The 12,732-nt window shown below is 44.7% G+C and overlaps 1 protein-coding gene across 3 annotated transcripts in view; it reads left to right on the forward strand.

The window, feature by feature from the left end:
* The first annotated feature begins 2,567 nt into the window (after window positions 1-2,567).
* PHAF1 (phagosome assembly factor 1) overlaps window positions 2,568-12,732 on the forward strand; it is a 31,110-nt gene continuing 20,945 nt past the window's right edge. The window contains exons 1-3 of one of the 3 annotated variants that reach the window (XM_052655843.1): window positions 2,568-2,671; window positions 2,780-2,900; window positions 11,098-11,180. In XM_052655843.1, the coding sequence (XP_052511803.1) occupies window positions 2,837-2,900; window positions 11,098-11,180 (147 nt within the window). In that variant the 5' untranslated portion in view covers window positions 2,568-2,671; window positions 2,780-2,836. The other 2 variants (XM_052655844.1, XM_052655841.1) reach the window with 2 other exon arrangements.

The raw sequence follows: 12,732 nt of genomic DNA on the forward strand, positions 1-12,732 counted from the left end.
GGACTCTTCCAGTCATGTTAAAGTCCCTGGACAATTCCCAAGTTCAAACAGGAAGCCAGTGAGCGGTTGGGCGTTTGAGGGAAAAGGTGTTTGATAAAGCTCATTTTGGCTGATAGAACAAGATTAGAAGCAGCAAGTTTGTCCCATTGATATGGTGATGCAAGAGGAAGATTAAGGGTAGCTTAGTGAGCAGGAAAACACTTCAAGTCAGAGAAAAGAGTACAGGAGGCATAACTGACGATTTTTTCTTACCTGGACAAGCTGGTTGTGTTGCCTAAAACGCCTCAAATTTTATTGGCTTAAAGAATTATTTGCTAAATATCCATCAGGTCAATACCTGCCCATTGACCTAGGCTGATAGAGCCATCACAGGAACATTGCCAGCATGTGACAGAGCCAAGAAGATAGTGTAATGAAAGGGGCACTGACTTTTAAAACTGTCATCTGAAACTTAACACATGCATCTTCAGTTTTCATTTCACTGGTCCTAGCAAATCACAAGGGCCATGCTCAACTTCATCTGGACAGAGAACCACAGTCTACCTTTTGCCCAGGAAAGAGAATATCTGACTACTACAGGCCACCCTTTGAATTCTTAAATATTTAATTTTCCTCTCTTTCCCTCTTATTTGCAATGCAGAAATAGATGTAGAGAACGAAGGTATGGATACCAAGTGGTAAGGCGGGGATGGAATGAATTAGGAGATTGGGATGGACATATATACACTACTATGTATAAAATGGAGCAGGCAGTTGCACCCCACTCCAGTACTCTTGCCTGGAAAATCCCATGGACGGAGGAGCTTGGTAGGCTGCAGTCCATGGGGTCGCTGAGAGTTGGACATGACTCAGTGACTTCACTTTCATTTTTCACTTTCATGCATTGGAAATGGCAACCCACTTCAGTGTTCTTGCCTGGAGAATCCCAGGGACGGGGGAGCCTGGTGGGCTGCTGTCTATGGGGTTGCACAGAGTCGGACACGAGTGAAGCGACTTAGCAGCAGCAGCAGCATGTATAAAATAAGTAACTGATGAAAACCTACTGTATAGCACAGGGAACTCTACTCAATACTCTATGGTGGCCCAAATGGAAAGAAAATCCAAAAAAGGGGATATATATATATATATATATATAAAAATAAACATAGTTAATTCACCTTGCTATATGCAGCAGTAACAACACTGTAAAGCAACTACAATTTTTTTTTAAAGGGAGGAGGGTCCTGTTAACACATATATCATAGTTAGCCACTTCTCTACTGATGGACTGGAGTGGGTAGCCTATCCTTTCTCCAGCGGGTGTTCCCGACCCAGGAATTGAACAGGGGTCTCCTGCACTGCAGGTGGATTCTTTACCAACTGAGCTATCAGGGAAGCCTGGACATCTTAATGACTCAGTTTTATTCTTTTGGCATAGGATGTTGCAAATGTTTCTCCATGTTTATTTTATTATCAGTAGAAATGACCTCAAGTTTTGGTAGAATCTCCCATGTTACACTCCTACCAAACCAGTTTAAGAATTCAACATGTCACACTCTGCTAAAAACATTCCTCCAGGGGCAATAAATATAATGGAAAGAATTTGAATTCTACCCCCTCGAACCAAAAGGCCTTCAGCCTCTCTGGGCCTCTCCCCCAACCCCACCCCCTACCCCCTTGCCTGTAAAGTGAAATAGGACCAATCTTGCATCCCAGGGTGGTTGTGAGAATCCAGAGATTCCGTCCATGAAGGGTCAGCTCCAGAAGAAACCTGGTTGTCTTTCAGTTTTAGAGTGCCCCAGGGCATTGGCCAGAAGCTCAGGCTGAACAGGCTGGAGGACACCCTACTCCCGACTTGTAAATAAGGAAACAGGCACAAAAAGCACCAGAGGTTTGATGAAAACCACACAGCGCTGGCGGCAAAGCCGGTGCTCCGGCAGAGTCTGAGCGGCTGCCAGCAGTCTTCGGCTTGCAGCCCTCGGGACTGTGCACAGCGGAAGGAGGTCGGCTATTTAGCTACTCTCTAACCTAGTTCGCTCCCTCAACTTCCCCACCCCTGTCCCTCCCCAACACAAGTACTCGAACCCACTCCTCGCTTGCTTTGAGCTCGACCCAAGCCCCAGGGGCCGCAGGGAGAAGGAATCATTTCTGGACAACTAGAGGCAGAAGCGGCCAGCGTCAGTCTCGGCCCCAACCGGGAGTGGTAGGGCGCTGGCGCGGCTTGAGCTTTGAGGCTCCACGTCCTCCCTCCCCGCTGGGCCTCAGACTGTGCGCTCTCGGAACTCGCCTTTTGCGTTCAGTGACTGTGAGTGGGATGTACATGTAGACGGCAGAGAGGTTCCGTATAGCCATGTTACATGTATGTGCTGCGTGGTCACGCACCCTTTTGTGAAACGTGTTCACTGTGGTGTGCGGATGTCGGGGCGCTCGGAATGTGATGCTTCTCATTGCAACACCCGCACTTCCGGAAGGTACTCACAGGTCTTTGTGTTTTTTGCAGGACTGTCGCAGCCGCCTATCCGGAGTTTGCGCGGGAGGGACTCCGCCTTAGCTCCGCCCCCGCGATTGAAATCCCGCCTTCGCCCCGCCTCCGCCACACTTTACGGCCTTGCACGCCACTTTTGCCGCAGACGCTCCTGCTGCCGCCGCTGCCCCAGGCTGCTGCCGGTGAAGTGAGGTGAAGTGAGGTCAGGTGAGGTGTAGTGTGGAGTCAGTAGCGCTGGCGACAGGATAGAGGTGGAGAGCCGGGCCGTCGAGGGCCGGCGGGGGTGGTGAGTCACCTGCTGCTTTGTTTCTTAAGCTCCGGTCCCGTCTGCGCTGCCGCAGGGAGGCCGCCCCGGCCCGGCGAGCCGAACCAATGCTGGATCTGGAGGTGGTGCCCGAGCGCTCTCTGGGAAACGAGCAATGGGAATTCGCGCTGGGTGAGTGTGGAGTCTTCCCCCACGACCGTTCTCGCTGATCCTTCCTTCTTTCCCTGCCCTTCCCATCTCTGGGCTCTGCCCCTTGCTCCCCTGCACCCGCAGCTCCTTGACTCTTTGGGACTCCAGTCACTAGATACCGGCCCCGACCTGGCAGCCTGTCGCTCAGCCGGGCCCTGACGCCTTTGCATCAGGCCTCGGCGGGGCCCCTCCCGGGGCAGTGCTACAATAATAACAATGGCTGACACGCCCCAAACGTTTACCCAGGGCCTGACCCTGTTCTCCGGTGTATGATTATATCAGGTTGCCTCCGGGGAGGCCTGAGGGTCGCTAAGATTGTTATTTCTGTACCCATTTTACAGACCAAATAGCTAAGGAGTGACTGACATCCTTAAATACCGCCCCGGTAGTTCATCTCCCTTTGCTTTTCTGGGCCTTGTGTAGCCTCTCCGGAAGGAGAAACCTAGGCACCGTTCTCATCGTCACATACTGGGGAGCTAGTCAGGGGAACTGAGGAGAGTTTTTGTGTTTTAAAGCAACTTCTGATTAGCTTCCTTCTCGTTTTTAATGTCGATGTGTGGTGTAATCCTAAACCCAGACTTTAGCGGAGAGAGTGAATGGTTGAATGAAATAGGAGTTTAAGTAAAGTAACATTTGGTTTGTAAAAATGCAGGTTGGGCATTCTGTGGGATTTGGCCCATGTTTTCCCCTTTTCCTCAATGTCGCTACCTTTCTGTGTACTAGTATTTGGATTCAGTAACCCCAGAGTGTGTTTACTTTTATGTTCCAGCACTGGGAAAAGGGGGTGGGGAGCAGGTGTTTGTGCTGTTTGTTTGTGCAGGCCTGAACTTTTGTCACACTAATTTGGGCTACTGGACTGAATCAGCTGCTCCATTGGGCTATAGTTTATCCTTGAATCTGGAAGACTCCTGTCTGTGGAGATAGGGTAGGTGAGAAACTGCAGAACAGATTTGCTAATAGAATTCTACTGGTGCTCAGTGTCTCTGAACTGAACAGCAAGCTGCCTCTGGGTTGTAGGAGCCAGTTGAGAATTTGCAGCCCCCTTCTCCCATAACTTAACTTGTATGAAACACTTCAGCTTCTTGCGAAGCACCAAGAACCTGATTGACAGGCTAATGATATCATTGCCTCCAGGCCCATTTGTTTTGCCAATGCTGTTTGGCTTCTAGTTAGGAAAGAACCTCCCCTAAACACAGCTTCTCATCCCAGGACTTCACAGGGCAGAGTGAAAACTATGACTATAGGTTCAAACTGTGCTTGATGGTATGACTAGGTTGTGTATCTACAAGTACAGTCTCTGGGTCAAAAGTAGAGAGTATCATTTGAGATTTGCAAAAAATGAGGTGGGAGAGTAAGGTTGCTTCTATCAACTGTTGTTGTGATACTTTAACCCCTACTCCAAAGTTTGCCAGTTTCTAGGAATCAAAGATTTGGGTAGTTCTTTCAGGCTGTCTAAATACCAACCACAAGTAGTGAAAAGAACGTTTCTGTATGTTGGGCCTAGAACTGAACTTTGAGGGAAAACTCATGCAGGGAATAAGCCTGATGATCATCAGCCTTGGTGATTCCTTTTTCTGTCTTGAAAGTCTGCACTTAGGGGAAATTCCCTGGCGATCTAGTGATTGGGCTTCCCTGGTGGCTCAGAGGTTAAAGCATCTGCCTAGAATGCAGGAGACCTGGATTTGATCCCTGGGTCTGGAAGATCCCCTGGAGAAGGAAATGTCAACCCACTCCAGTACTCTTGCCTGGAGAATCCCATGGAGGGAGGAGCCTGGTAGGCTACAGTCCATGGGGTTGCAAAGAGTCGGACACGACTGAGCGACTTCACTTTCTTTTAGTTGTTAGGACTTGGCGTTTTCACTGCGGTGGGCTGGGGTTCAGTCCCTGGTTGGGGACCTAAGAGGCTCCAAGCTGTGCAACATGGCCAAAAAAATCCACGTTTTTGTATTATGTCTGCCTGAGAGATGGTCATTTAACTTCCCTAAGCTTTTTATTAAAAAGTAATTTTCCCTCTTTCTCAGTCTTCTTACCAGCCCTTAACACATTTAAGCTGAAATTTAGGCTGATAGGTAGGGATAGGCCTAAGAAGTGAATCTGTGCTTTAGAATTATATTCTTAGGCTAAAGTCACCACAACCCTGTGAGGTTATCTCTATTTGCCAGGTGAGGAACAGGCTCAGAAAGGTAGAAAGGATAAAAAGAAGCCTAGTAGAGATTTCCTGCTTCTCACTGCTCTGCCCTTCTGAGGATTGGCTCAACTTAGTCTCCAGGTTTCTTTTTAGCATCTGTGCAAATGCAGATGTATCCATCCAGTTCTTGCCTTCATCTGCCTGGCATCACAGTGAGGAGCTGCATCCAGCTTTTTGGCTGCCTTCCTGACCTTTGTACTGTTAGGAGATTAGGGAACAACACAGAGATAAGAAAGCCTAGGCAGAGAGGAATCTTTTGCTGGTACCACCTTGGCTTGACCAACGGTGGAGTAAAGGCAGTGCAAACTTAAGTGTTTTCAATGAGACTTACAGAATGTATTGGTGTGGAGACATATCTCTAAATTTGTTTTTAAATTAATCTTTAAAAAGAGATAGCTAATAAAGACCTGCTGTATAGCAGAGGAAAGTCTCAATATTCTATAATGACCTATATGAGAAAAGAATTTTTAAAAGAATGGCTATAGATAGATATATAGAGAGAGATATATAACTGATTCACTTTGCTGTATAGCAGAAAACACAACATTTTATATCAACTATACACCAATAATTTTTTTTTTTTAACATCGTGAAGATGCCCAAGCTGGGTAAATTTAAAGAGTGAGTGGACAGTAGCCTTCTCAGATCACCTTGTTCCAGAGAGACTAGGGGCTTACTCTGTTGAAGGCTCATTCTGTGGACTCTGCTTACAGTCATTGAAAATTGAGTGAGAAGAAGTAGGCATATGCCCTGAAGAATTTAGTCTAGTGGAGGGGAAGGATTACAGAAATATTTCATTTTATTATTTAAAAAACAGTTTATTTTGTGGAAGAGACTTGACCTGACCAGATAATTCAGAGGAGGATTCTTATCAATCTCTAGGAGCCAGGAGCCAGTACTATTCCTGGAGCCAGTGAGCACCAGGAAGGCCCTGTCAGAAGTCTGCTGCCAGATTTCTCATCTACACTTCCATAGATGTAAATCTTCCAGTCAGTTTCTTTGTTTTTTTTTTTTAAGTTGGAAAGATAGATGGGGGTGGGGGGGGCGGTGGGAGCTGCGAGCAATTTGGTATTGTAATTAGAGTGTGATGTACTAGTGGGAGATCAGTTCCCCAGATTCCTTGCTTTTTAGTTACCTTCCTGGGACACTATCAGAGAGACTCTGTTCAGTGGGGGAAAGGATGTCTGTTAGTAGTGTGTTGTGGGCATGGGTTTAGGAAGAAAATTTGGAGAGATGGGCAAGGAAGAGGAATCTAGTTTTCTGGCTTGAGTGACTATAGATATTAGAGATACTGAGATCCAGAATATAGAGAAGAGGGTAGAATGAAGAGAAAATTTAAAAGTTGCTTTTTTATCTGTCAACTTTTTATTTGACTTTGACTTATACAGAAAACAGACTAAGATGTGAATCAGAAACTAGGTGGTTGGGTACACGAGGGATGAGCAGAAGGAAATATCGTCCGATATCGAGACCTGGGAAAGTCGGAGGAGCAGCAGGAGAGAGTGATACTGATGGAGACAGGAAGAAAATTCTCAGAGGGGGAGGGTGGTCACAAGGGCTAGAGGATCTGGGTATTGTACCTGATTGCTTTGTTTCACTCCTTCAGAGCTTAGCAGATACATAGGACTACTTCCTGTGGTGTTGAGCACAGTGATTGAGTGCTAAGGATACAGCTGTAAGACAGACAGCTCTACATCAGCAAGGAGACATAAAGGCAAGACTTACAGATAAATAAATGGGATGGAAGGTTTGATTAGATAAGGCAGTCAGGGAAGTGAAGTGTGAGCCAAGACCTGAAGAGTGAGAAGAGCTAGCTATGGGAAGAACATTCCAGCAGAGTCCAGAGTTAATGCAAAAGCCTAAAGTGGAAAAGAGCATGATGTGTGCTGGGAGGCTTGGTGAGAAGTGAAAGGAATGATGAGGGTAGACAAGGTCCAAAGTATTCAGGACTCTTGGCTGAGGGCATATTGTTTGGGTTTTATCCCCCTGTAATGGGAAACCTCTGCCTTTTCTAAAACCAGCTTGAACATCAGGAAGTGCATGTTCACGTATTGCTGAAGCCTGGCTTGGAGAATTTTGAGCATTACTTTACTAGAGTGTGAGATGAGTGCAATTGTGCGGTCGTTTGAGCATTCTTTGGCATTGCCTTTCTTTGGGATGGGAATGAAAACTGACCTTTTCCAGTCCTGTGGCCACTGCTGAGTTTTCCGAAGTTGCTGGCATATTGAGTGCAGCACTTTCACAGCATCATCTTCCAGGATTTGAAATAGCTCAACTGGAATTCCATCACCTCCACTAGCTTTGTTCATAGTGATGCTTTCTAAGGCCCACTTGACTTCACATTCCAGGATGTCTGGCTCTAGGTGAGTGATCACACCACCGTGATTATCTGGGTCGTGAAGCTCTTTTTTGTACAGTTCTTCTGTGTATTTTTGCCACCTCTTCTTAATATCTTCTGCTTCTGTTAGGTCCATATCATTTCTGTCCTTTATCGAGCCCATCTTTGTATGAAATGTTCCCTTGGTATCTCTAATTATCTTGAAGAAATCTCTAGTTTTTCCCATTCTGTTGTTTTCCTCTATTTCTTTGCATTGATCACTGAGGAAGGCTTTCTTATCTCTTCTTGCTATTCTTTGGAACGCTGCATTCAGATGCTTCTATCTTTCCTTTTCTCCTTTGCTTTTTGCTTCTCTTCTTTTCACAGCTATTTGTAAGGCCTCCTCAGACAGCCATTTTGCTTTTTTGCATTTCTTTTCCATGGGGATGGTCTTGATCCCTGTCTCCTGTACAGTGTCACGAATCTCTGTCCATAGTTTATCACACACTCTATCTATCAGATCTAGGCCCTTAAATCTATTTCTCACTTCCACTCTGTAATCATAAGGGATTTGATTAGGCATACCTGAGTGGTCTAGCGGTTTTCTCTACTTTCTTCAATTTAAATCTGAATTTGGCAATAAGGAGTTCATGATCTGAGCCACAGAAAAGGCAGAGGAATCAGAGATCAAATTGCCAGCATCCGCTGGATCATGGAAAAAGCAAGAGAGTTCCAGAAAAACTATTTCTGCTTTATTGACTGTGCCAAAGCCTTTGACTGTGTGGATCACAATAAACTGTGACCTATATGCAGGTCAGGAAGCAACAGTTAGAACTGGACATGGAATAACAGACTGGTTCCAAATAGGAAAAGGAGTATGTCAAGGCTGTATATTGTCACCCTGCTTATTTAACTTATATGCAGAGTACATCATGAGAAACGCTGGTCTGGAAGAAGCACAAGCTGGAATCAAGATTGCTGGGAGAAATATCAATAACCTCAGATATGCAGATGACACTACCCTTATGGCAGGAAGTGAAGAGGAGCTAAAAAGCCTCTTGATAAAAGTGAAAGAGGAGAGTGAAAAAGTTGGCTTAAGGCTCAACATTCAGAAAACGAAGATCATGGCATCTGGTCCCATCACTTCATGGGAAGTAGATGGGGAAACAGTGTCAGACTTTATTTTGGGGGGCTCCAAAATCACTGCAAATGGTGATTGCAACCATGAAATTAGAAGACACTTACTCCTTGGAAGGAAAGTTATGACCAACCTAGATAGCATATTCAAAAGCAGAGACATTACTTTGCCAACAAAGGTCCGTCTAGTCAAGGCTATGGTTTTTCCAGTGGTCATGTATGTATGTGAAAGTTGGACTGTGAAGAAAGCTGAGCGCTGAAGAATTGATGCTTTTGAACTGTGGTGTTGGAGAAGACTCTTGGGAGTCCCTTGGACTGCAAAGAGATTCAACCAGTCCATTCTGAAGGAGATCAGCCCTGGGATTTCTTTGGAGTGAATGATGCTGAAGCTGAAACTCCAGTACTTTGGCCACCTCATGAGAAGAGTTGACTAATTGGAAAAGACTGATACTGGGAGGGATTGGGGGCAGGAGGAGAAGGGGACATCAGAGGATGAGAGGGGTGGATGGCATCACTGACACGATGGACATGAGTCTGAGTGAACTCCGGGAGTTGGTGATGGACAGGGAGGCCTGGCGTGCTGCGATTCATGGGGTCGCAAAGAGTCGGACACGACTGAGTGACTGAACTGAACTGAACTGAATGGGAAACCATTGGAGGGTTATAAGCAGGCTAATAATGAGTAAGGTGTAGGATTTGTACAGTTCAGATGATGGACCATATCGTCCACACCCTTTGGGTGGTTAGGTAACTCTTCAAGCTAGAACAGTTCTCTGGTTTCTTTGCCATATACACAGTTGGTTCCTTTTGGAGGCCATTTGTAGCTTTCCTTAACTAGCAGCTGTGTGACAACCAGTCATCAGTGGCTTCTTTGTCTCCTCCAGGTGGGTTACTCCTGAATGACTCAGGACCCAAGACTCCAAGGCCAGGAATTTGATGTGGTTAGGTGTGAAAGAACTCTCCCACAAGAAACTGGTTTGTGCCATGTGGTCTTCTCTTTCTCAGCACCTGAGATTATCTGTCTTGCCCACATGGCTGTTTACTCTTCTCCCTGGGAGAGACAGCATAGATGCTCCTCGATTTATGGAATACCAGCGCTGAGGAATGAATGCATCAACTTGTTCATATTCTCAATGAACATTTAAGTCTCTACCAGGTTCCAGGCCTTGTGCTGGGAAGTACCTTAAGGTCTGGTTACTCCAACTTTCTTCAAACCGTAGAATGGGCCACTGAATAAAGGCAGGGTCAAATTATCATTTAAATGTAGATGGGCCACACATTTTTTTAACCTACTGCTTTCTCTGTGAGCTTCTCTGCACATCTCTCCTCTAATCAGAGGTAAACTGATCTTGAATGTGAGCCACTGTCCTGGCCCAAGGTCATGTGGTGGTCTCTCTTCCTTTCTCTTATTACCTAGCCCATAATCCTTCAGTCTCACTAAATAAATGTTTATTCAACAGCTACTATGTGGGTCCCCAATGCTGGAGATCCAGAGAGTGGTGAATAACAGTGAATAACACAGACACTGTCCTTGCACTCATGAAACTTTGTTTTTGGATTGTTTCTGTGAGTTTCTTCTTATTTGAAACATAATGCACTCTGTGAAAACATACTTTTACTGTTCTCCATGAGTCCCTGAGCTTCCCTGGTGGCTCAGATGGTAAAGAATCCACCTGTAGTGTGGGAGACCTGTGTTCAATCCCTGGGTTGGGAAGATCCCCTGGAGGAGGGCATGGCAACCCACTTCAGTATTCTTGCCTGGAGAATCCCATGGACAGAGATGCCTGGTGGGCTATGGTCCATGGGGTCACAAAGAGGTGGACACAACTGAGCAACTAAGTACACGTGAGTCCCTGGAATCTTAGAGATGTCATTGTAGTTTCAATTTCTTAAACTGGGGCAGGGAGGCATATATTCATTTGTTTATAATGGGCCATAAGTTAAATCAAATGTTAAGATTTAGAGGATGTTTGTGGGTTGATAAGTGAGAATCCAGTGAAATTCTTGGTAAAATAAGTTGATTCTGGTAGACATATGATTCTTCACTTTTTAAATGAGCGCTTACAAATCATCTGCTCCTGCTGACTCAATGAGGAGACAAATATCAGAAAGGAAAAGAGGAAGGACTTGCCTAGGTTATACTTAATCATGGCAGAGTGAGAATCAGAATCTTGGTCTCCAGAGTCACGTAGTCAGTGCATTTCTTTCTTTTTTGGTTCCTACTGACTTGGCTTTCTCCAACCCCTTTGCCTGCTTAGGGATCAGCATAGAAGTCCCCATTTCCAGGAAGTCTTTTCTATTTACTCCTTCCCCTTATACAGTCCAGTTTTTCTCTTAGTGCTTGCTGTTAACTTTATTCTCTAGATCTTACTACTTATTGGGCTTATTAAACTTTTATTTACTCAGTATGTCCATAGACCTTAGAGGCTCCCATTCCCACCCTTGGCTTTACTGCAAGGACTAATGCCTAGTACACTGATAGATGTCAGTAAGTGGATAGCCCAAGTAACCACACAAATGTCCTTGCTTTATTTCAGGAATGCCTTTGGCTCAGGCGGTGGCCATTCTTCAGAAGCACTGTCGCATCATAAAAAATGTTCAGGTTCTCTACAGTGAACAGGTGAGTGGTAACTGATTTGTTTACTGAAATAGCATCCCTAATCAGTGACTCACCTCTGGAGATTAATGCTCTGGGAGATACTGACTGGCAGGGATTCCTAGGTCAATGTGTTTGAATGGGAGTGTCTTTAACAGTCACTTACCAAGTACATTTTCTTTTATTCTGAAACACTTATAGTTTTGATCATCTAGTGCTGCTAGAAGTTTAGATGAGCAGTAATAATCAAACTTGCTTTTTGATTATGTTTGACTTACCTACCGGCCCTTAAAAGGGGGATTTTTCTGTGGGAGGTCACTTCAGGGATTGTCTGGTCTTCTAGGGTACTTCCCTTCCACTTTCATGTTCAAAGTAGTCTTTCCTGCTTTGTCAATTGCTTTGGTTTGCATTCAGGATTGTCGCAGTGCAGATTTCTAGCTAGCAGAACATCCCAGACTTGAAAAGAAGCAGGTATAGTTCACCCTTTTAATAAGAATGATCTGATAATATGAAAATTGCAAAACATTGGTTCCAAATTAATGGACATGTTTTACTCTTATTTCTTTTGTCTGACCTGTGGTAATCTTTATTAAATGTTGTGCCAAGAACTACCCTTATAGTATAATGTACATGCCTACAAAGACCTTTTCAGTTTCTAGAAAGAGTATATTTTAGGTTAGCACTGGTGCAGAACTTTCTGAATACCAGGATTTTTTTAGTTGGGTTTTATAAGTAAAGTTGGAAACATTTTTATAGACCTTTAGAAATAGGATTCTTCTTAACTCTCTAAAAATACCGCTTCTTTGGAATCCATGGTTCTTCTAGGACACAGGCATTGTGGTGCCCTACGGAGCAGCCTTTGTGGTGCTCTGTGTGTCATAAACCTCGGGGGATAGTTTTGATCCTACACAGGCTACAAGATATTCTCAGTCCTTTTCTGAGACCTTTTAAGTACCAATTTGATGATTTTAGTTCCATTTGTTTTTATTAGTTTCTGATCCTAAAGCAAATGGCAGGTTATTTTTGACATGAAGGGGACTGAGACTTCTATGTGGCTTCCACATTTGGCTTAGTGTCAGAGTTGAGCATGTTACCTATACCCAGACATTACATTTTATAGCACTGTGCACCTCTGACAGCCTAGTGAGGCCCATGTGAGAGATCCTTCTGAGACAGAGAAGGCTTAATTTCCAAGCAAGTATTTGGAAATTCTTGTGCCAACCACAGGACTTGCGGGAGTGGGCAGAGGTTTGTGGAGCCACAGTGCCAAAGTGGTTTCTCTTTGAAGAAAAATGAAGAATGGTGACTCTTCCTCTTTTTTGCAATCAGATCATACCTAACCTAATCTGACTCTCAGCATTAGACCATGAGGGAATTACTCAATGACAAGTAGCAGCCATCAAAACAGGGATAATGGGTTTGCTGCTCAAGCTTGTAGCCATCTGTACATTTAGTTCAATCAGATTTAGGCACCCAAGATTCGATACAGTTGAAAGTAGTCTTTAAACTTTTTAACCAGTTTTTTAAATGAGGCTTATTTCTTATATCACTATCTTGTCTGTTATTCCAGTCTTTG

The sequence above is a fragment of the Budorcas taxicolor genome, chromosome 18, assembly GCF_023091745.1.
Source record: "Budorcas taxicolor isolate Tak-1 chromosome 18, Takin1.1, whole genome shotgun sequence".
NCBI lineage: Eukaryota > Metazoa > Chordata > Mammalia > Artiodactyla > Bovidae > Budorcas > Budorcas taxicolor.